At 51.2% G+C, this 19,422-nt stretch overlaps 2 protein-coding genes across 3 annotated transcripts; one reads left to right on the forward strand and one right to left on the reverse strand.

Annotated features, from left to right (window-relative positions):
• Positions 1–2,435: 2,435 nt before the first annotated feature.
• On the forward strand, positions 2,436–6,033 carry SHROOM1 (shroom family member 1; the record flags this gene model as incomplete). 2 transcript variants are annotated; one of them, XM_080922807.1, is made up of 7 exons in its annotated part: positions 2,436–3,359; positions 3,442–3,497; positions 4,048–4,239; positions 4,416–4,967; positions 5,060–5,198; positions 5,321–5,593; positions 5,701–6,033. In XM_080922807.1, the coding sequence occupies 7 exons, from the start codon at positions 2,436–2,438 to the stop codon at positions 6,031–6,033; spliced, it is 2,469 nt and encodes an 822-aa protein (XP_080778933.1). The 2 variants fall into 2 exon arrangements, with proteins under 2 accessions (XP_080778933.1, XP_080778934.1); XM_080922808.1 differs by lacking the exon at positions 4,048–4,239.
• Positions 6,034–16,395: 10,362 nt separating this feature from the next.
• SOWAHA (sosondowah ankyrin repeat domain family member A) lies at positions 16,396–18,054 on the reverse strand (the record flags this gene model as incomplete). The annotated part of the gene is made up of 1 exon (XM_080924526.1): positions 16,396–18,054. The coding sequence occupies one exon, from the start codon at positions 18,052–18,054 to the stop codon at positions 16,396–16,398; it is 1,659 nt and encodes a 552-aa protein (XP_080780652.1).
• Positions 18,055–19,422: the final 1,368 nt, after the last annotated feature.

Genomic DNA, 19,422 nt, shown 5'->3' on the forward strand with positions numbered 1-19,422 from the left:
ACCCTGTCTAGACTCAAAAACGAATAGAAAAGAAAGAAGACAAAACAAAACAAAAGAGTCTGTCTTAAAAAGCAGGGTGAAGCCAAGCTTGGTGGTATATGTGTATAATCCTGGCGCTTGGGAGGTAGAGGAAAGTGGATCTCTGAGTGTTCAAGTCCATCCTGGTTTACTTAGGAAGTTCCAGGACAGCCAAGGCTACATAATTGAGAGCCTCTGTCTCAAAGGGGGTGGGGGGCTGGTGAAAAAAAGACAGAGGAAGACATTGGACATTCACCTCTGGCTTCCAATGCACAAGCCTCCCAAAAAAACTTATCTATCTTATTGTGTTTTTAAAGACAGGTTTCTCTATGTTACTCTGTCTATAGACCAGACTGGCCTTGAATTTATAAAGATCTGCCTACGTCCACCTCCCAAGCGCTGGAATAAAAGTGTGTGCCACCACTGTCCAACCAAAAAAGGTTTTTTAAAGAAAAGAAAACTGGGGGGGGGGGGGGTGTTGTGCTGGTGTCTGAACAGCCAGGGTAGATTTTTTTAGAAGAGCTGACTCTTCTCTTAGGGGTTGTCACTCAGTAGTTTCCTGACCTCCTGAGGTCTAGAGAGTAGATTCCCCCATCCTGAGTGTAAAGACTAACCAACAGGGCTGGCCTTGCCGTGCATGAAGAGTCACCCAGTGTGGTCACATCAGGATGTCTGGCCCTATGGCTAGTGAAGGCTCACTTGCCTCTCCATTTTAGGAAGGCTTTGTGCTCCTGGACCCACCCCCGGATGTATAGTCTTCTGCATCCCAGAGAGGTAGACAAAGGATGACCCTGAATTCCCAAGTGTCTGGGAAGCTCAAACAAGCCTGCTTTCGGACCACACCCCTGGTGTGTGCCGCCCTAACCTTTGCACCCCAACCAAGCAGGTCAAGGAAGACAGACTTTCCACATAGTTCACTGGGAGTCACAGACCCTCAAGTCAAAGCTGCTCTCAGCCAGCCCCAGAGCAACCACACAGGCCTTCCCCCTTCCTCCTGGCACTGGGGAGAGCTCAATTTCCAGCCAGTCCTGCTCAGCCACAGGCTCTGTTTCTTCCTGATAATGCATGAGTAGCCTGGTCATACCCACAGTAGCCGGGGCCTTCTCACCCACTCTGTTGCCTTCCCCAGGAAAGACTAGTAGGGAGGGGAGAAGGGGGAGTGTGAAAGACAGGGAACCCCTTCTTTTCTTCCAAGGCCACCAAGGCCATCCCTCTACCAACTCCCCATGCCTCCATCTGTCTGTCCCGTTCCTTTGCCATTCAGCAACTATTTATTTAACATTGATTACATGCCAGAGCTGGTGCCAGGCACTGGGTGACAAATAAGGGCAGGGCCTGTCCCCAGGAAGCCCAGGGGTGGGAATGGGAGGAGCAAATAGCAAACAATTGCAGAGTAGGGGTGATAAGTAATGTGGTGGAGACCCCAAAGTACCTCAAGACCTCCTGGCTGAGTCCTATGGGTGAAGCATGGGGGGGGGGCGGGTGTCTGCTGAAGGTCCCTAGATAGAAGGCAGAGTTGCAGGCCCACCCTGTATTAATCTGCAATGTATGGCTCTTAAAGGTGACTTATTTCCCACTTGGACTTTGGGTTTTCTTGGAGAAAGATGGACCATGGCAAGGACTTTGGTTGGGTTTTGCCTCTAGGAAATTGAGAAAGTGAACTTGGAGGCATGCCTAGATTCCAGCCAGGGCTCTGCCACTTAAAGAACTGTGTGTGTGTGTGTGTGTGTGTGTGTGTGTGTGTGTGTGCCAGCCAATCAGTTCCGCCTCAGAACCGCGGGGTTCTCATCTGTAAAAATGCACATAGGGAGATGAAGACCAAGGTGAGTATGTTACACACCCGGACCGGAAAGGGCACACAGTTGGGGTGGACAGATAGTGGAGCTGCCTCTGCTCCTGCTTTGCCTTTTGCCTTCCTTTTCTGGACTCCTCTGTGACCTCAACGTTCCTGATCATTGTTTATCAGGGAAAGATCACACAGAGACGCTAACAGGATGGCCAGGAAGCAGCCTGGGTGGGACTGGGGTTTGAGCATGCGCCTGTCCTCAGCACTAAGGGAGGTGTGTCAGCAGAGGTGCCGCTAGGGAAGCTCTGGCAAGGGACTGGACCAGCTGCATCAGAACTAAGGTTCTCAGCACCCAGAATTGTGCTCTATAAGTACCGTTGTCCATGCCATCTTAACGTCAAAACCTTCTCTACCATACTGAGGAGAAAAAGGATGCCAGAGCTAGGGACTGTGTGACCAGAGAGGGGACATGTACGCTCCCAGTTTTCCGTGGTAAAGGAGCCAACAGGTTATCTTAGCCCTTACCTGAATTCTTCACCCCCACCCAGCCCATCTGTGTTTTGATTTTTTCTTTTTTTGTTCTTTTCCGCCTTCGCCAGGTCCGCCAACTCCAGTTCCCAACCGTACAACCATGGAGGCCCTGGGTACTGCGAGAGACCGCACCTCCCAGGCCTCAGCCACTGAAAACCTGGACTTGCGACGGCTGTCCACGTGCGCCGACTCGGCCTACAGCTCTTTCTCCACGGCATCTGGTGGTCCCGAGACGCGCACGCCGTCCCCTGGCACCGAGCGCCTCCCTTACCTAGACTGGGACTACGTGCGAGTGGTTTGGGGCAGCCGATCCCCTACCTCGAAAGATGCTGCCCTTTCAACGACCCAGGGACCTGGGTCGGCAGTGGCTGGGCACAGTGACCCACGGCCCCCCGAGGTCCAGGGAAGCCCAGGACCACTAAGCAGACATGACACCCCGCTGCTGTACGCGCTGGCTGCCGAGGCTGAAGCGACAGCGAACCCGGAGGAGCCGCCCAGCCCTCCAGCCTCGCGGGCCGCCTACCGCCAGCGGCTGCAGGGCGCACAGCGGCGGGTGCTGCGGGAGACGTCGTTCCAGCGAAAGGAGCTCCGCATGAGCCTGCCCGGCCGCCTGCGTCCCGCACTCCCCGCGCGACCTCCCACGCTGCACGTGCGCTCGGCCTCCAGCAGCCAGGAGCTGGGTGGGGCGGAGCCGGCGCGCACAGCGGTCCCGGCGCTGGGTGCTGCTGGCCGGGGGCATCTCGCCTGCCAGCAGCGGCTGTGCTGCTTCTCGGAGCCAGGCAAACTACATCGCGTGGGTTGGAGCGGTGGGCCCACGGGCGAGGGCTTGAGAGAGGCTTATTCCACGCAGGAGTTGCCGCGTGGGATGCACGCTAAGTCCAAAAGGCTGCTGGAGACTCAGTCCCTAAGCTCAGTGGAGCTCAACTCCGGGTCCGCGGATCTTGGCAATGCCCATAGGCCTGCGAGTCGGAGTCAGAGTGTTTCAGGCGAGGTCATGGGTCCCTGCACTGTGGCCACTGTCCGGGTATTCAAAATAAAAGACGTCGGCTGGTGGGGGAGGGCTGCATCGGGGGACGATGTTTCAGGCCGCTGTTTTCCTGTTCTAGGTTGTTCCTCAAAGAGCAGAAACCCTCAGACCACTGCTTCAGACCAAGCTTTCCAGGTGAGAGACGTGAGACACTCTGGGGACTAAGTTGTCTGGAGTCAACTTTCACAGGTCTTGCTTTAAAAAGTGATCACGGGTCCTGTATTCATTACCTGTCCTATTGTTGAGACCAAATTCCTAAGAAAGGGACTGACTTAAAGAAGACATACTTATTTGAGTCCAACACCTCAGGAGGCGTGGATTCAGGGAGTGTGAGGCTTCTGGTTACACTCCATCAGGAAACAGACTCCTGCTGGTGCTCAGCTCTCTCTTTCCTGTCCTAGAACCCCAGTCCAGGGGATGGCACTACCCACATTCAGTCAGATTACAATCTCAGACACTCTCTTCCCTCCTCGGTGACACCTCTCTGGAACCCCCTTCCCAGTCAGTCAGAAGGGTGTTTCCTGGTAATTCCAAATCCAGTCAAGTTGACAACAGTCTAACCCTCATAGGAGTCCACCTACTTCAGTCGGAGACTTCTGTGTTGTGCAAACTTCATGCTCTACTTGTTTCTCTGGTGCAGTGGGAAGGACCTTTTCCCTGGTCACTGTGGCGTCCCTGCCTCCAGGTTCTTGAGTCAGAAGGAGGCTGCAGGGTTGTGTCCTGGGGAGGAGCTTCAGACCAAACCAGCCAGCAGTGGTCAAAGAAGCTCTGAGACCACGGTGTCTACTCCGGGCCCCTCCCTCCCTGAAGATGACGTGTTCCTGAAAGAAGGCAAAACACCTCAAGATTCTTATGCCCCCCAAGGGCTCCCAACCAGGTGAATTCCCTCTTGTGTTCAAGCACAGAGAGACACTCTCCACACAAACTCATATATCTAGAAAATGCCAGAGGGCCGGGAGCTCTCTCTTGTAATGCCCAGGTAGTGGGGACGGCAAGAGCCAGCTCTTGTCTGTACCTGAGTCTTTTCTGATTCCATATCCCTTCCACTTCCAGCACCTCCTACCAGCAGCATGAAAATGGCTTAAGCAAAAAATCTGGTCAGACTACAGCAGAGGGCACTCTCCAGGAGGTCCCAGAAATCACAGGAGCAGACATCCATTGTCAAGGGGTTAATGGCTCTGTGGATATTTCCAGACCTACAAGCCTTAGCACTCCTGAGACCACAGATAACATCCCAACCTTTGACCCTGATGGGCTGCTGACCACTGACCCCTCTGCAGCTACAGAGAAAACCCCCCTCAATCCTCCCTCAGTCGATGTCTTGAGACCTTCGGACTCCGAGACTCCAGGGTCTCCTCACCACACTTCCCTGACTTGGGGCCTGCTTGGTTCCAAGCCTACTTGGCCCAGTCCGCATTTTGAGGAACTGGTTCAGGAGTTGGCCAGACTGGATCCCTCTCTGAGCCATAGTCTTGCCGCCCAGCCCGGTCCAGAGCCACCTCTGGGCCTGCTGGATGGGCTTCTTCCTGCCGCAGAGGTCCAGAGTGCGATGAAGCCAGCCTGTGAGGAGGCTGCAGAGAAGGCTGCTGGTGCACCGGAGGAAGGGTGAGCACTAAGGGCAGGCTCCAAGGACTCCCGATTCTTAGTATCTGCAGTCTAAGGCAGAAAATGTCAGAGAACTTTGGGTTTGTCCTCAGGTCCTACGGACACCACTTCACCCAGGAAATACCGGCTTCCCAGGAGGTATCGACATCTGAAAACTCTACTCCCGACCCTGTGCCTGACCAATCAAGTGCCCAGGAATTCCCAGAAGGAAACAGCGCCCAGGCCAAGAAAGTGAGTGGGGGTGGGCTGAGGTGGGTCGGGGGATGGAAACTGGATGGGGCCGCGGTTTAGTGTCTGGTTAGAGAAATCCGGACTTGGGCCAGTTGTTTTTAATACGTAGGCCCTCCCGGCAGGTGGAACTAGCCCGTCTCCTCCAAAAGATGCTGCAGGATCTTCACGCTGAGCAGGAGCGACTGCGGGGGACAGCCGCAGACTGGACCCGACGCAACGGGGCTCTGGAGGCTGCAGTGGGCCAAGCCTGTACTCCCCGGGAGCTGGAACGGTTCCGTCGGTTCATGACTGATCTAGAGCGTGTGCTTGGTCTTCTGCTGCTGCTAGGCAGTCGCCTGACTCGTGTGAACCTCGCCTTGGCTAGGGCAGGCTCAGACAGCGACCCCGATGAGAGGGTAAAAGAGGTTGGGGGAAGGGAAGGGTTCGGAGGGGCCCTTTGGTCTACAGTTGTGATCATCCAAAGAGCAGCGGTGTTCATTGCGCCCTCTCCCGGTGGTTCCAGGCCTCCCTGCTGCAGCGACTCCTGCTTCTGCAGCGACAGCAAGAGGACGCCAAGGAGCTGAAGGAGCACGTGGCTCGGCGAGAGCAAACCCTGCGTCAGGTGCTGGAGCGGGAGCTGCCGGCAGAGCATCTGCGCTCCTATTGTGTGCTGCTGGTCTCCAAGGCCAGGATCCTGTCACAGCAGCGCAGCCTAGACGATCGAATTCGGTTCCTTAAGGACCAACTGGACACTATCTGGAACGACCTCAGCCATCATCCCCTTTCTCCCAGATTATCCTGGGCCCCAGGAATCCGTCCTCTAGACAAACAACCTTTTCTTGCTACCCTTATCTAGTTTCAGGTGGCAGAGGGAACACTGTCTCAGGCTCACCCACAACTGGGGCCATGCTTTATAGAGAGCTGTCCCTCTAGGGAGTAGGGAGAAGTCAGATCAGGCCTTCCCAGGACACACCTTCCCACAGTGTTCTCCTGTGACCTTATTCAAGTTTGTAATTATTTGGGAACTAATTTGTGGTCTTAAAAACGTCAGTATTCAAAACCTGGGCTGGTGGAGTAGTTGTAATCCCAGCTCTATGGGAGGCTGAGATTCGAAGATTGTGAGTTCAAGGCCTATCTGGGCTACAAAGGGAACTCAAAACCAGCCTGGGAAACCTCAAAATAAAATGTAAAAAGAGGGCTGCGGGGGTGGATATGGGGTGGGAAGCTGGAGCAATGGCCCAGTAATTAGACCACTTGCTGTTCTTCAAGAGGATCTGGGTTCCATTTCGGGCATTCATGTTGTATGGCTCACACCCTAGGGGGGGATCCGACACTCTGGTTTGCACATAGGTGGTGCACATACATACATGCAGGCAAAACACCCCCAAATAAACATAAATCTGAGTTAAAAGAGAGGGCTGCAGATAGAGTGGGCTGCAGAGCGCTTGTTTGACACGTGTGAGATCCTGGGTTCAGTCTCTCGTACAGCATCATCAAAAACAAAACATGGCAAAGGATCATAAGCCCTGCACGCTCCCCGAGTAATGTTGAGTCCCCCTGCCAGAGTTGGTGGGAGACAGAAGGGAGGGAGAGAACACTGCAGCTTAAGGTGTAAACAGGTATTACGTTTTATTTTCTAATAAATTCTCTGAGAAGAGCATGCATTGCTTGTGTTCGAGAAGGGGAAGTGGTGGGGTGGTGAGGGAAAGCAGGGCGGGGGGGGTGTCACAATGAGAAACCCCAGCAGCAGTCCAGGATGACCAGAACGGAAGAGGGGCTTGGTAGGGTGTCAGTCTGGCCCAGGAATGTCTGGGGAGACTGGAGAACCAGGTTTGGAAGAAGGAGGGGCTGAGGGGCACTCCACTGCCCCACCCCCACCCCAGCAATAGCCAACTGTGCTGGTAACTAGATCACCTCCACAAAAGCTTAGGTCTTGGGCCAGTGCGATGTCTCAGTTGGCCAAAGAACTTGCTGGTCAAGTCTGATAACCTGAGTTTAAACCCCAGAGTCTACAGAAGAGAACCAACTCCCAGAGGTTGTCTTTTGACCCAACACGAAAGCTGTGGCATTCACATAACCTTATGCAAACACACGGTTTTGTCTAACCATCACCAACCAACTATGCCTCCTCCAAAAAAACAATAATAAAGTCCACCGAATTTAGAGTCTTATCATAACACTTGCCAGGTAGAGGCGGGAGGTTTTCTTGAGAACCATGAGTTACAGACCAACCTAGCAACTATTGAGAACGCCCCCCCCCCCCACGCACACACCTCAAAACATTGAGCTTAGCCAACTGTTGGTCAGAGAGCAGCTCTGAATCAGCCAGACAAGATGGAGCAGAGGGAAGGAATTGAAGATGAGGCCTGAAGTCCTAGAAAGGCAGCTAGGGCTTGTACTGTGCTTGGAAAGGCTGACCCTGGGGTTGTATGTGATAGCCCAACGCACAGGACAAACCTGTCTTCGTTTGTACGACAGCCTCATAAATAGATGACCAGCTCTGCAAATGAACAGGAGATTGGCTTCAGTATCTCAGCTGCAAACAGCAGGGATAAGGATATTTTCTCTCAAAAGCTCAGGGTATTTTTGGAAGTTTTGGGCACATTAAAGGGAGCGCGTATGTGTATTTAAAGCCAGCAGACCTCAAAGTGAGAAATCTCTGCTTCTGGCCTTGCTTTCTGATGTGTACCGTCACTAAGTGCAAAGGGCTGGGAATTGTAAATGGCTGTATTCATGCAAAAAGCACCAGTTGCAACAGTCAGGCTATTGAGCACAGAACAATGTTCTCATTGTGAGACTTTATAAGAAAAAACATGCGGGGCTCCTGCCGAGGCCATTGGGGGCTCTAGCGTTATGCTTTACTTTGCTTTGAACCCAGTGGGCAGGGTCTGGGCACTAAGGTCTCTTGCAGGAGCCTTCTGTAAGGAAGCTACTGATCTCTGCCTGTTGCCTTATGAAACTTCCATTGCATGCTTCTATTATGATAGTCTTAGAAACACATCTGAACTTGTCCAATCAGCCTATGGAAAGTGTGTATTTCAAAGCACTTCTAGCGTATGGCTGGGGGTAGGGGCGGCTGCCATCTTCCGGCTAGAACAAATCTTGGTTCTGCGCCAGGTTTTTTGAAGGGGGATAATAAAATAATAAGATTTTTGTGCTCAACCTGACAATTTTCGAGAACCCCCAAAGGTAGGACAGAGTTCCAGAGCTGGTCCTTATGTCCAGCCTGGTCTTATATTCTTCTTGCCTCATTTTTTATCCTGCCCAATCGGTGGTTTCTTTTGAAGGCACTCGGGAATTCACAACAGAGGTTCTGTGTGGGCATCCCAGACGGCAAGATTTTTCTTTTTGGGGGGAGGGGGAGTATCTGAAACCGAATACGTTGGCCCTGAGGTACGCTGCCACCAGATGGCACTGTTCCCTTACCATGGAAGCTTCCACCTACACAGTGGCCACCCGCAGTCTAGGGAACTCGCACAGGCGAGTCTGGGGAACTTGGCCTGGCTCTGATGGACACTGTCCCTGTTGGGCTTGCTGGGCTTGAAAGCTGGAACTGAGCCTTTTGCTTCTGTCAGAAAGAAATTCTGGCTAGCTAAAAAGAAAAAGGAAATAAAGCTTTCACTGCCACCAGGCCCACGTTGGAAAATTGTTGACTAAATGAGATGTGCCGAGGAGGGAAGCCGGGGATGTGGGACCAGAGCATCCGTCCAGGAATGTATCTGTCCGCCGCCTCCGCAGCCTGAGCTCACGCCCTCCGCTGCTGGAGGCAGCGCCCTGAGCCTTGCTGGATGTTTGGCTTGGGCTGTTGTTGCTGGGCAACAGGCATCACCGCGGCCTCCCGCTCATCCCGCCCCCGCTGTTCCTCCTCCCCCTAAGAATTTAATTGGTGCACTTTTTGCTTTAATACTGTAAATTGGAAATGAAACGGGGAAGCTGTGTTCTTCAGCACTCCGAGCTGTCGAGAACATTCTGCTCGTTACAAAATGTACCTCAGCCAGTAACTAGCGGAAACTCTAGGTCCTCACTGATACTGTTGGAGGCGCTGGCCATTCAGATGGCAGAGGCTCCCAGGGAAGGTTAGGGCTAATGCGTTGTACCCAGAAGAGGTGAATGGTGGGGTGAGAAGGACAGGAGTACACTTACTGTGAAGAAATCCTCTCAAGATCCCTAGCGTTACTGTCACAGCCTGGCCGCCGCTGGCGGGGGTGGGGGGGTGGGGAGGGTCACACTGCCTGCTATCATTGGTATTTAAATCACATTCCCACCAAGAGAAAGTGTTTTTCCTCCATCGGAGAGGGATGGATGAAGATATCTTCTTTCTCTCCCCACTCGCCATCCCCTGCTGGATACCCTTCTCTTTTCCTCCATCTTCCCCTTCTACTTCCCTTCCTCCCTGGATCCTCTGTCCTTCAGAGAGTCAAGTCCAGAGTGTAGCAGTTCCCCAGAGCGAGGTCAGTTCTGAAGATAAAAGGCTGGAGAGGAAAAACAAATCTACTATGAAACCATTTAATCTCCTTTTCCTCCTCCTTCCTCCTTCCTCTTCTTTTCGATTTAGCTATGTTTACTATTTTGCCTGCATGTATGACTGTGTGTCACATGCTTGCTTGGTGGTGCTTTGGGGATCAAAAGGAGGAGCTGGATCCCCTGAATCTGGAGTTACAGATGGTTGTGAAGGACCATGTGGATGCTGGGAGCTGAATCCAGGTCCTCCGCAAGAGCAAGCAGTGCTCATAACCACCGAGCCACCTCTCCAGCCCGAGAGCATCGTTGTAAAGACTGGCAGGTGCTTTCAGATCACTTGGTGGCAGTTTGGGTGGAGAAGGTAAAATAGGAGAGGAATATGAGCTAAGAAGAACAGCTTTCACTTGGGAGGTAGAATCAGGAGGATATTTTTGAGCTCAAGGTCAGCCTTGAACCATAGCGTGAGTTCCAGGACAGTCAGGGCTACACAGACAAACCCTGCCTTGAGCCACCGCCCCACTCCCACCACCCCACTCAGGGATTAAAGACACCAGACACCAATCCCAACAACTGAGTTCATCTCTGGGACCCACACAGCAGAAGGAAAGAGCTGATTCTTGAAAGTCATTCTCTGGCCTCCACACATGTGCCATGTCACACATACACACACACACACACACACACACACATACACACATAAGACACATGCATGCCCCTCCCCTATACATGCACATAACATAAACAAAAATTAAAACATTGAAAGAGTAATATTGTTGCTTCTGAAGGTGATGGTTATTATTTTGAGGCAAGGCCCCAATTACCCCAAGCTAGCCTTGGGCTCTATATATTAATATTCAGGATGACATTGAGTTTCTGGTCTTCTGCCTTATCTTTATGGGGTTACAGGAATGAACCCCCATACCCACTTTCTGATAATTCTAATTTTTATTTTATTTTATTTTTTGAGAAAGGGTCTTACTATGTAGCCGTGGTTGGCCTGGAACTTAACAGTGTAGACCAGGCTGACCTGGAACTCACAAGAAATACTCCTCCCATGGCTCTAGCCGCATATGTGGCAAAGGATGGCCTTATCATCATTGGGAGGAGAGGCCATTGGTCCTGTGAAGGCTAGATGCCCCAGTGTAGGAGAATGCCAGGTCAGGGAGGCCGAAGGGAGTGCGTGGATGGGTGGGGGAGCACCCTCAAAAAGGCAGGAGGAGAGGGATGGGATTAGGGGGATTTGGGAGGAGAAACTGGGAAAGAGGATAACATTTGAAATGTAAATAAAGAAAATATCCAATTAGAAAAATTAGAAACAGAAAGGAATAAAAAGAAAGAAATACTCCTGCCTCTACTTTCTGAGTGCTGAGATTGAAGGCAGGTACTATCATGAATATGTATATATGATATATGTCTATTTAAATATGTAAATATATATGTAAAGAGGATGCCTGAAAAGGAGACGGGGAAGCACATAGCTGAAAGAGCAAGTTAGAACAAGAATGAGAAGCTAGGGGAGGGAAACCCACAAGCTGGAGAAGTTTAGGGTAAGAGGCCAGGCCGGGTGAGAAGGGTCAGGATGCCAGCACTGCTCTGTAAAGGTGCTTGTGACACTGACGGAGTCTGATGACATGAGATGTCACCATATATGTTAGTATGACAATAGACACCGGATAGTCATTTGTCCTTTCTGCCAGTGATACCAGGACTGGCTCCTTCGGGTCTTCCTGGGGAATGCTGGCTTTTGTCTAATTGACAGAATTTGGACCTGACAATGAGACCCTGTCGAAAATAAAAACCAAAAGTTTTTATGTATATGGCTTACCTGCATGTATGTGCATGTATGTGCCTGGTGCCTGCAGAGTCCAGAGGAGGGTGTCGGGTCTCCTGGAACTGGAGTCAAAGGTTGGCACCAGAAGCCGCTGCATCAGCGCTGGGAATAGGACCCAGGTCATCTGGAGAAGCAGTCATTGTATTTCCTAATACAATGAAGTATATTTGTTTGCAAACTCAAATGTGGTTTTAAAAATGACGATGTAAAGAAATTACTGGAAGCAACTCAGGGCCTGCCTCACCCCCTCTGCCTGCTATACCACCCAGGTTGCAGATTTCCAATTATTCACCTGGTGTTGCTCCTCCTTCCACAGTCTGCAGGATGGGAATTGGCAGTCTTATGAGCCTCAGAGGAAGGAGATGGAGTGTGGAGACTGGCCCAGAGTCACTGTTTTAGATTCTGTCCATATGATGAGAGCAATGTAAGGGAGTGAGGCTTCAATCAGTCTGCCAGTTCCTGGGCAGAGAATTCAAGGCCACCGGAGGTTGGAGCAGCTTCCATGTCCAAAGAGGAAGCAGAGAGAGATGAATTGGAGCATGTGATTGACTGTTCATCTTCCTTTCTCTGTTTTAAACAGTCCAGGACTCCCTGCCCAGGGTGTGATTCCACCCAAGGTCCGGTAAAACAACCAAGGTAATTCCCAGTGGCTGTCTCTCTAGGTGATTTCAGACCCAGGTTGCCAACACTAACCCTCACGGTCAATAAATGGGCTTAGGGATGATGCGATGGACATGTTTCTTCCGAGCTCTGCAGCCTTTCAGCCTCCTGACTTAAAATCTAGACATCAATGGGCCAGGGACATGGTTCAGTACTTAAGAGCTTGGTGAACAAGCATGAAGACCAGAGTTCAGTCCCCAGAACCAATATTAATGCCATATGAGCATGGTGCCCCACCTGTAAGTCTAGCCTCAGAAGGGAGACACCGGGAATCCCTAGAGCAAGCTGGCTAGGGAGACTAGCTATATCCACGAATTCTAGGTTGATTGAGAGACCCTGCCTCACTGCAGAAGGTGGAAGAGCAATTGGGAGTTATCTCAGCCATCAACCTTAGGCCCCCACATGGATTTGCACCCACATGTACCACCTAGTATGTGCCTATGCACAAACAGAGACACATGTACAAATGGGGTGGGTGAGAAAAGCACCCAGATGCTAAGAGTCTATGCCATACGTAAGGCTTGTTAATAACTTTGGCATATTGAACCTGTGCCTGGAACATACTTACTGATTCATACCCGTGCCCTGAATCTTCCTTAGGCAACGGAGGCTTGTTCTAGAAAAAAACCCTACCTCCCTCAAAGGCAATGTGAAACACTTCAAGTGTGCTGTGGCTGTGACTCACACACATCTGCATTAACAATTAACTTGTCTTCCATTAAAAGAACTCATTCTCCTCCCTGGCAACCTTTACAACTTTAATTGCCTTAACAGTTAATTATTCTATTACATTTATTTATTTATTTATTTATTTATTTATTTATTTATTTACATGTGTCTGGGTATATTTCATGGTGTGTGTATGTGTGTGTGTGTTTACTTGCATGCAGGTGTAAATGTGTGGGTGTCCACTTGGATTTTTAATTCGTTTCTTCTGTGGGTTTTTGTTTTGTTTTGTTTTGAGCAGGATTGCTTGGTAGCCTCGCTCTCACTGAGTAGGCTAGGCTGGCTCCAGGAAACCCTCTGTCTCTGCTTTTTCAGCACTGAGATTACAAGAACATGCTACCACACCTTGGTTTAATATCATCATCTTTAATGTATTTATGTGCATGCGTGTTTCGCCGGCATTCCACGTGAGTGCCTGGTGCCCAGGGAACTCAGAAAGGTTGCCTGACCTGAAAGTCAGAGGTTGGATGCCACCATGCTCCATGTTGAGAGAAATGAGTCCTCTGGAAGTGCAGCCAGTGCCCTTAATTCCTGCCCCACACCAGGCTTGTTTGGTTGCTTGGTTGGTTTTTTTGAGACAGGGTCTCTCTGTGTAGCCCTGGCTGTCCTGGAACTCACAGTGTAGACCAGGCTAGTACTGAACTCACAGCGGTCCACCTGTTTCTGCCTCCCAAGTGCTGGGATTAAAGGCAGGTGCCACTACACCGGGCCACCTGGATTGATATATATATATTTGTACTGGCCACCAATTAAAAAAATATATATGGCTCTTCCCACATGCTGTCATTTTCGCTGACTTCCCACACAATTCCAGAACAGTCTTGACCTGTGAGGAGCAGCAATGGTTCCTAACACCCAAGCTATGGGGTTATTGATTCTTAACTCTTAGCAAATGATTCATGTCACTTGGAAGTTTTCAGGGTACTGGGGGAAATATGAAGGTTCCTCTGGCGGCTGATATAGCTCTCCTGGGAGGCAAGTCCTCTGTGATTGCTGGTTCTCTTTGCTGCTCTGTAGCTGGGATCTTGTCTCTCAAGGCGGGTCATGTCTGCCTCTGGGACCTTTGTCACCCCCTTCTCAGTCAGGTTTCTCCTTCACCACAGAAAACCTCTAATGTTTCATCCTGTCCCCCAGAGCTTCAGCTACACCAAATTGCTGTGATGATTGCCTCTCCACATCTTCTTTTCTGCAGAGGCAGAAGATTTAATTTGCATTTTAAAATAATTTATGCAGACTAGCTAGAGTTCCTGGCAGGTGGAGTAGAAAGAGTGGGGTCAGGGCTTGCATTTATTTCTGGTTCACAGCTATAATGCCAGTGTGAATGATTCCTTTCCTTTGCAAAAAAAAAAAATCCGAACTCTCTGGATATAGAATGCTTGAAAGGGCCAGTGGAAATATAAAGAGGCCATTGCAGAGATCAATCAGGAGCAGGATGTAGCTAGTAGGTGATCTTGTCCAATATGGGAGACACCCTGGATTCACTCTCTAGCCCTGGGGATGGGGGATGAAGGGAGAGAGGGAGGAGGCAGGCAGCATGATGGTCTCCAGGTAAAGCACTTGCCTTGCGAGCCAGACCACCTACATTCAATGCTGGGTCTCACAGTGAAGGGGAGAACGGACTCCTGAAATGTGTCTTCTGACCTCAGCACATGCTCCATGGCACATGAGGACCCACACTCCCTCCTTCTCACACAGAACACGATGCTATTGTTGTCATTATTTTAAAGATTTATTTTTATTTGTGGATATGGGTGTGTGTCCGCGTAGAGATATGGCATCCAGAGTTACAGGAGGTTGTGAACTGACTGGTGTGAGTCCTGAGAATAAGACCGGGGTCTATCGCAAAAGCTTTTAACATTACATGCTCTTCACCGCTGAGCCATCTCTCCAGCCCCAATAATAACATTCCACTAAATAAGGAAGAGAGAAGGGCACCTCACACAAGCAGAAATAAAAACAACTGTTTATTTCATTGTTTAAATCGTTCCATGATTGACGTCTGGGACGTCTTTAATGACTTCAAAGATTTCACTGCCTTGTACTGGGGAAGGAAGCCATACTCCGTGTACCACAAGAACCACTCAGTATGACTGATGACATGCAAACGTAATCTTCAAAAACAGTAATATCATGATTTGATACGAAAGGTTGACTGAGCAAACAGATTTCACACCTTTAGAGGGGAGGTACTGTCGCAGTTCTGCTATGCCCACCGGACCTCTTGGCTGCTCCATTCACAGGAAGGAACAAAGGTGCGGAAGTTCATTCTAGGTTGCTGCTCTACATTTGCCATTTCAAATGCTTTTTGAAAAACGAGTATCACATACTTATTTATTCAGAATTTTCATATAAAAAGTAGCAATCACTTTAGTTTCTATTAATCAGTTTTCTTTTTCTGGTACAATAACTTTTTTTGTTTGTTTGACTAGTTTCCCATCGAACTGAAAACAATGAATTCAGAATTCACAATTAAATCACAATTTAAAAAAATTAAAATGTCATGCCACCGGTTAGTGCTGAACACAAATACATTCCGGAGTAGTTTAAATTTATTTTTTTTACCAAAATGTCTCTTTCTCTCTGTGTTAAATCACTTTATTTTCAAGATGCACTTCTTTTTTTTTTTCTTGATTTTTGTTCATTTTGAGTTTTTTTTTTCCCCCTTGGTGGGAGGGGTTATTTGTTTTGTTTTGAAACAGAGTTTCTCTGTGTAGCTCTAGATGGCCTAGAACTTGTTCTATAGACCAGGCTGGTCTTGAACTCACAGAGATCTGCCTGCCTCTGCTTCCCAAGTGCTAGGATTAAAGGCGAGAGCCAGAAGCCCAATCGTACCCTTGTTTCTCAATATCTGACATTCACAGTATAATTAGAATGAGCTACATTCATTAAGCTCACAATAGTTACTCCAGAGTCAAGATTTCAGAGTATGTACTGCCTACAATGAGGTAGATAAACTTGAGTCTTGTTGGCTTTGGACTAATTTCTAGTCCATCTCTTTTTAAAAGATAGATTTCCAAAGTATTTAACCAAAGAGAGAAAAAAAAAAAAAACTGAAAATGTCTTACTACTTTGCCTAAAAAATGGAAAATAGAGAATTTCAAAAGGTATTATCAAAGTTGCTGTACCTCATTTTAATTTAAAAACAGAATAAAAACATCAAATTCCAAAGCCACTACAGATCTTAAAGTCGACATCTTTGAACATCTAGAGAGCCATCCTCTACTTCTGATTTGGGAATGTGTCCACCCAGAGGCCTCTGGCTAATACCTCCAGGGGCCAGACCAGCTGCTGCCCCTTTACCTTTGACCCTAAACTTCAAGCCTCCTCCCAAGCTCAGGCATGACTGCTTGGTTCCTCTTCCGGGGAACAAGAATCCCATCTCTGGATTCAAACAGAAGGTGAAGGCCCATCTGGTTACAGCAGGATGCAATAGATAAAATTGGAAGTGAGACAGACTGCAGGTGTTGGCCTTGGACAGGCTTAGACGGCGTGCCACAGGCCCTGCTAGGTCAACCAAGGCCTTGGTAGCTCCAGCGCCATTCATGTTGGAGGGGGCAGACTGGGCACTAAACCAGCTAAAGGTCCTGGAGTGGGTCGACGAGAGATTTCGGTGAAGGATGGCAGGCCACCACGGATCTTGGTCTTTTTTCGGGGAGCCATGGGCGAGGCACCCAAGAACTTGCTGAAGGAGCTTGACTTCTTCAAGCCACGGGCCAGGTCCTGGAGCATCAAGTCATCGGCCAGGACGCCCAGAAACGCGCTAGTGGTGGAGCTGAGGATGGTGGCGGCCACCTGCACGGGGTGCCGAGACACAAGGCTACCACTGCCACCACTGGCTGCATCAGGCTCCGTGGTAGATCGCAGGCCAGGGTCACCTAGTAAACGCCTCAGCGCGTAGGAGGAGCCAGGCCGCAGGTACTGGTAGGCACGGCGGCCGCTGTAGTCGCGGACGTGCACTTGGGCGCCCAGGCGCACCACTAGCAGCACCGCTGCGTCCTCGTGGCCGTGCAGAGCCGCCAGGTGCAGCGGCGTGTAGCCACCGTGCGAACGCGCGTTCACGTCCACGGGCGCGCCCCCACGCCGCGCCACCTCCACCAGCTGTAGAGCCATCTCCCGGTCGCCGCTCTTGGCCGCCCAGTGTAGGGCGGTGAAGCCCGACATGAAGTCGCGCTTGGCAGCCAGGCCGCGGTCCCGCAAGAGCAGCCCGTGCAGCTGGTGACTCCAACGGCCGCTGGCCGTGCGCACCAGCCACTCGTGCTCCGTGGGCTCCAGGGGCACCGCGGGTGGCGGCGGCGGCGCCACGGGCACCTCCTCCGTGTCCGGGCTCAGCAGGCGCGGGCCGGCGCGCGACAGGCGCCTGAGATGCGGGGAGCGGCCGGGTCCCAAGTGGAGTCCCAGACCCGACTCCTCTACCGAGAGCCTCCGCAGGAGCATCGGGGAGACCCGCGGGCTCGGCTCCTCCGACCGCTGCCGGCGCAGGCCCTGCTCCTCCGCGCGGATCCGCAGCGCCGCGGGGCCAGGGACGACGCAGCGCACCGGCAGCATGCAAGGCTTCTTCGGTGGCGCTTGCGCCGTGGGGGCTGCAGGCTCCGGGCCTGGCGACTCCGTGCTCCGCAGGGCCAGCCCCGACGGCACGCTGGCCGGTCGGGCTAGCTCGGAGGCTCCCTGTGAGGGCTGAAGTAGCTCTGGATCCTCGGGTCCCCCGGGCTGTGGCGCTGAGCCTGATGGAGCCTCAACCTGGGTGACCCCTGAGGGTGGGGTCTCAGAGGTGTGCTGTAGCTCGGAGGGTGCGGACGAGTCCTCCGGCGGTTCTCCTGATGGCTGTGGGGAATGGGGAGCTCCGGGGGCACAGTCGTCCTCCGCTGGGACAGCAGCGCACTCGGCCAGCGCGCCGGGCACCCCAGGGCTGGAGGGGAGTGGGGCCTCGGGTCCCTCCGGCAGCCGGGGCTTCTTTCTCAGCACCACGAACTTGACCCCGTCCAGCTCCTTCACCACGGCCACGTTGTTGACGAACTGCTTGAAGCGGTCCCTGCGGGCCGCGCGGCCCCGTGGGTCCCCAGCGTCCAGCAGCGGCTTGAAGCGGCTCAGCAGCTCGGAGTTGCGCACCTGCCCGCCGTGCTCCCGCAGGAAGCCCAGCACCGCCGCCTGGCTCACCCCTGCGGCGGCCGCGGCGGCGGCAGCGGCGGCCGCCAGCGCCATGCTCGGTCCCTGCGACTCTGGGGTCCTACAGCCGCCCAGCCGGGCTCACCTGGGGCTCTGATCCCCGAAACCGGACTGCCGTCACGCCCTCGCTGCCGTGCTGGGAAGTCTCCGGGCGAAGGGCACCGGGGACTCCTGACCTCCGCCTGCGCCCGGCCTGGCCCCCAGACTCGGGGGTAGGTTGCTGCTCAGAGGTCCTGTCCAATGGGCGCCTGGCTCCATGCCCCTGCGCGGTGCTCAGCTTACAGGTGACAGCTGCCACTGGAGGTGCAGAGGGAACGGGAAAGCGGAACCTCTCTCTCTGCACTGCCCCCACCCCAGCCCCGGAATTAAAGGCGCAGTGTCACTCTTCAGCTCAGCTCCCCGGTTGCTAGGTGGGTGTGTTCCCTGGGGATGTTGCAGTGGATGGGCGAGGCGTGGGTATTTATTACCTTCGGTACTATTTACCACAAAACAAAAGCAAAGTTTTACATATATATATGTGCTTGCACTATGTATATTGCATCAATAACCTGTCTAATTTCTGATGCTTTTCATACAGGAAAAAAATGGATTCACAAAATTCACAAGAACAGTTCGCTGTGTGGCGTTGAGTGCATGGTACTAGAGGCTTACAAGAGGTTTAGGAAGCGGTTTTCTCGTGACAAGATAATACTTTTTAAAATATCAAGCTTTGTGATCTACATTTTTAAATTATTCATTGAATTTTTTCTCTGTCTTTGTCTCTTTGTCTCTCTGTCTCTCTCTCTCTCGTGTGTGTGTGTGTGTGTGTGTGTGTGTGTGTGTGTGTGTGTGTTGTAGGGCAGAAGATAACTTGAGGCAGTGGTTCGGCTTTCTGTCATCAATGGGCTCTGGAGCACACATTCAGGTCATCTGGTTTGGTGGCAGGCACCTTTACTCACTGAGCCATCCCAAAAATACCCCCTTTATTTTTGTCTTTATATGTAGTTCAGGTTGGTTTGGGACTTGTGATGTCACTCCCTCATTAGTTCTAGGATTATGAGTGTGTGTCACCATGCTTGCCAAAAACAACCCATTTAATATAGGATTTAAGGAATAAACCTACAGGGGGAAAAAAAAAAAAAAGGGGAAAAAAGTATCAGCAGAAACGACATTTTTCCTCCACTATGTATCCATATGTCTGTTATACTTTGAAAACATTTTTAAAGGGACATAGGAACTATATTGAGGTGTTAAGTAAGGAACCCAGGGCTTTACAAATTCCAGGCTACACCACCACACCTCTAGCCCACGCTATCTCTAAAACGTCGGGTATTTCACAAATATTTATAGAGAACATAGCTAGGACCTTCCAGGCTGTGATGCTTGTTAGCAGAGATAAACGTTCTGACCTAGCAGAGTTCATTT

The sequence above is a fragment of the Micromys minutus genome, assembly GCF_963924665.1.
Source record: "Micromys minutus genome assembly, chromosome: 10".
In the NCBI taxonomy this organism is placed as follows: domain Eukaryota; kingdom Metazoa; phylum Chordata; class Mammalia; order Rodentia; family Muridae; genus Micromys; species Micromys minutus.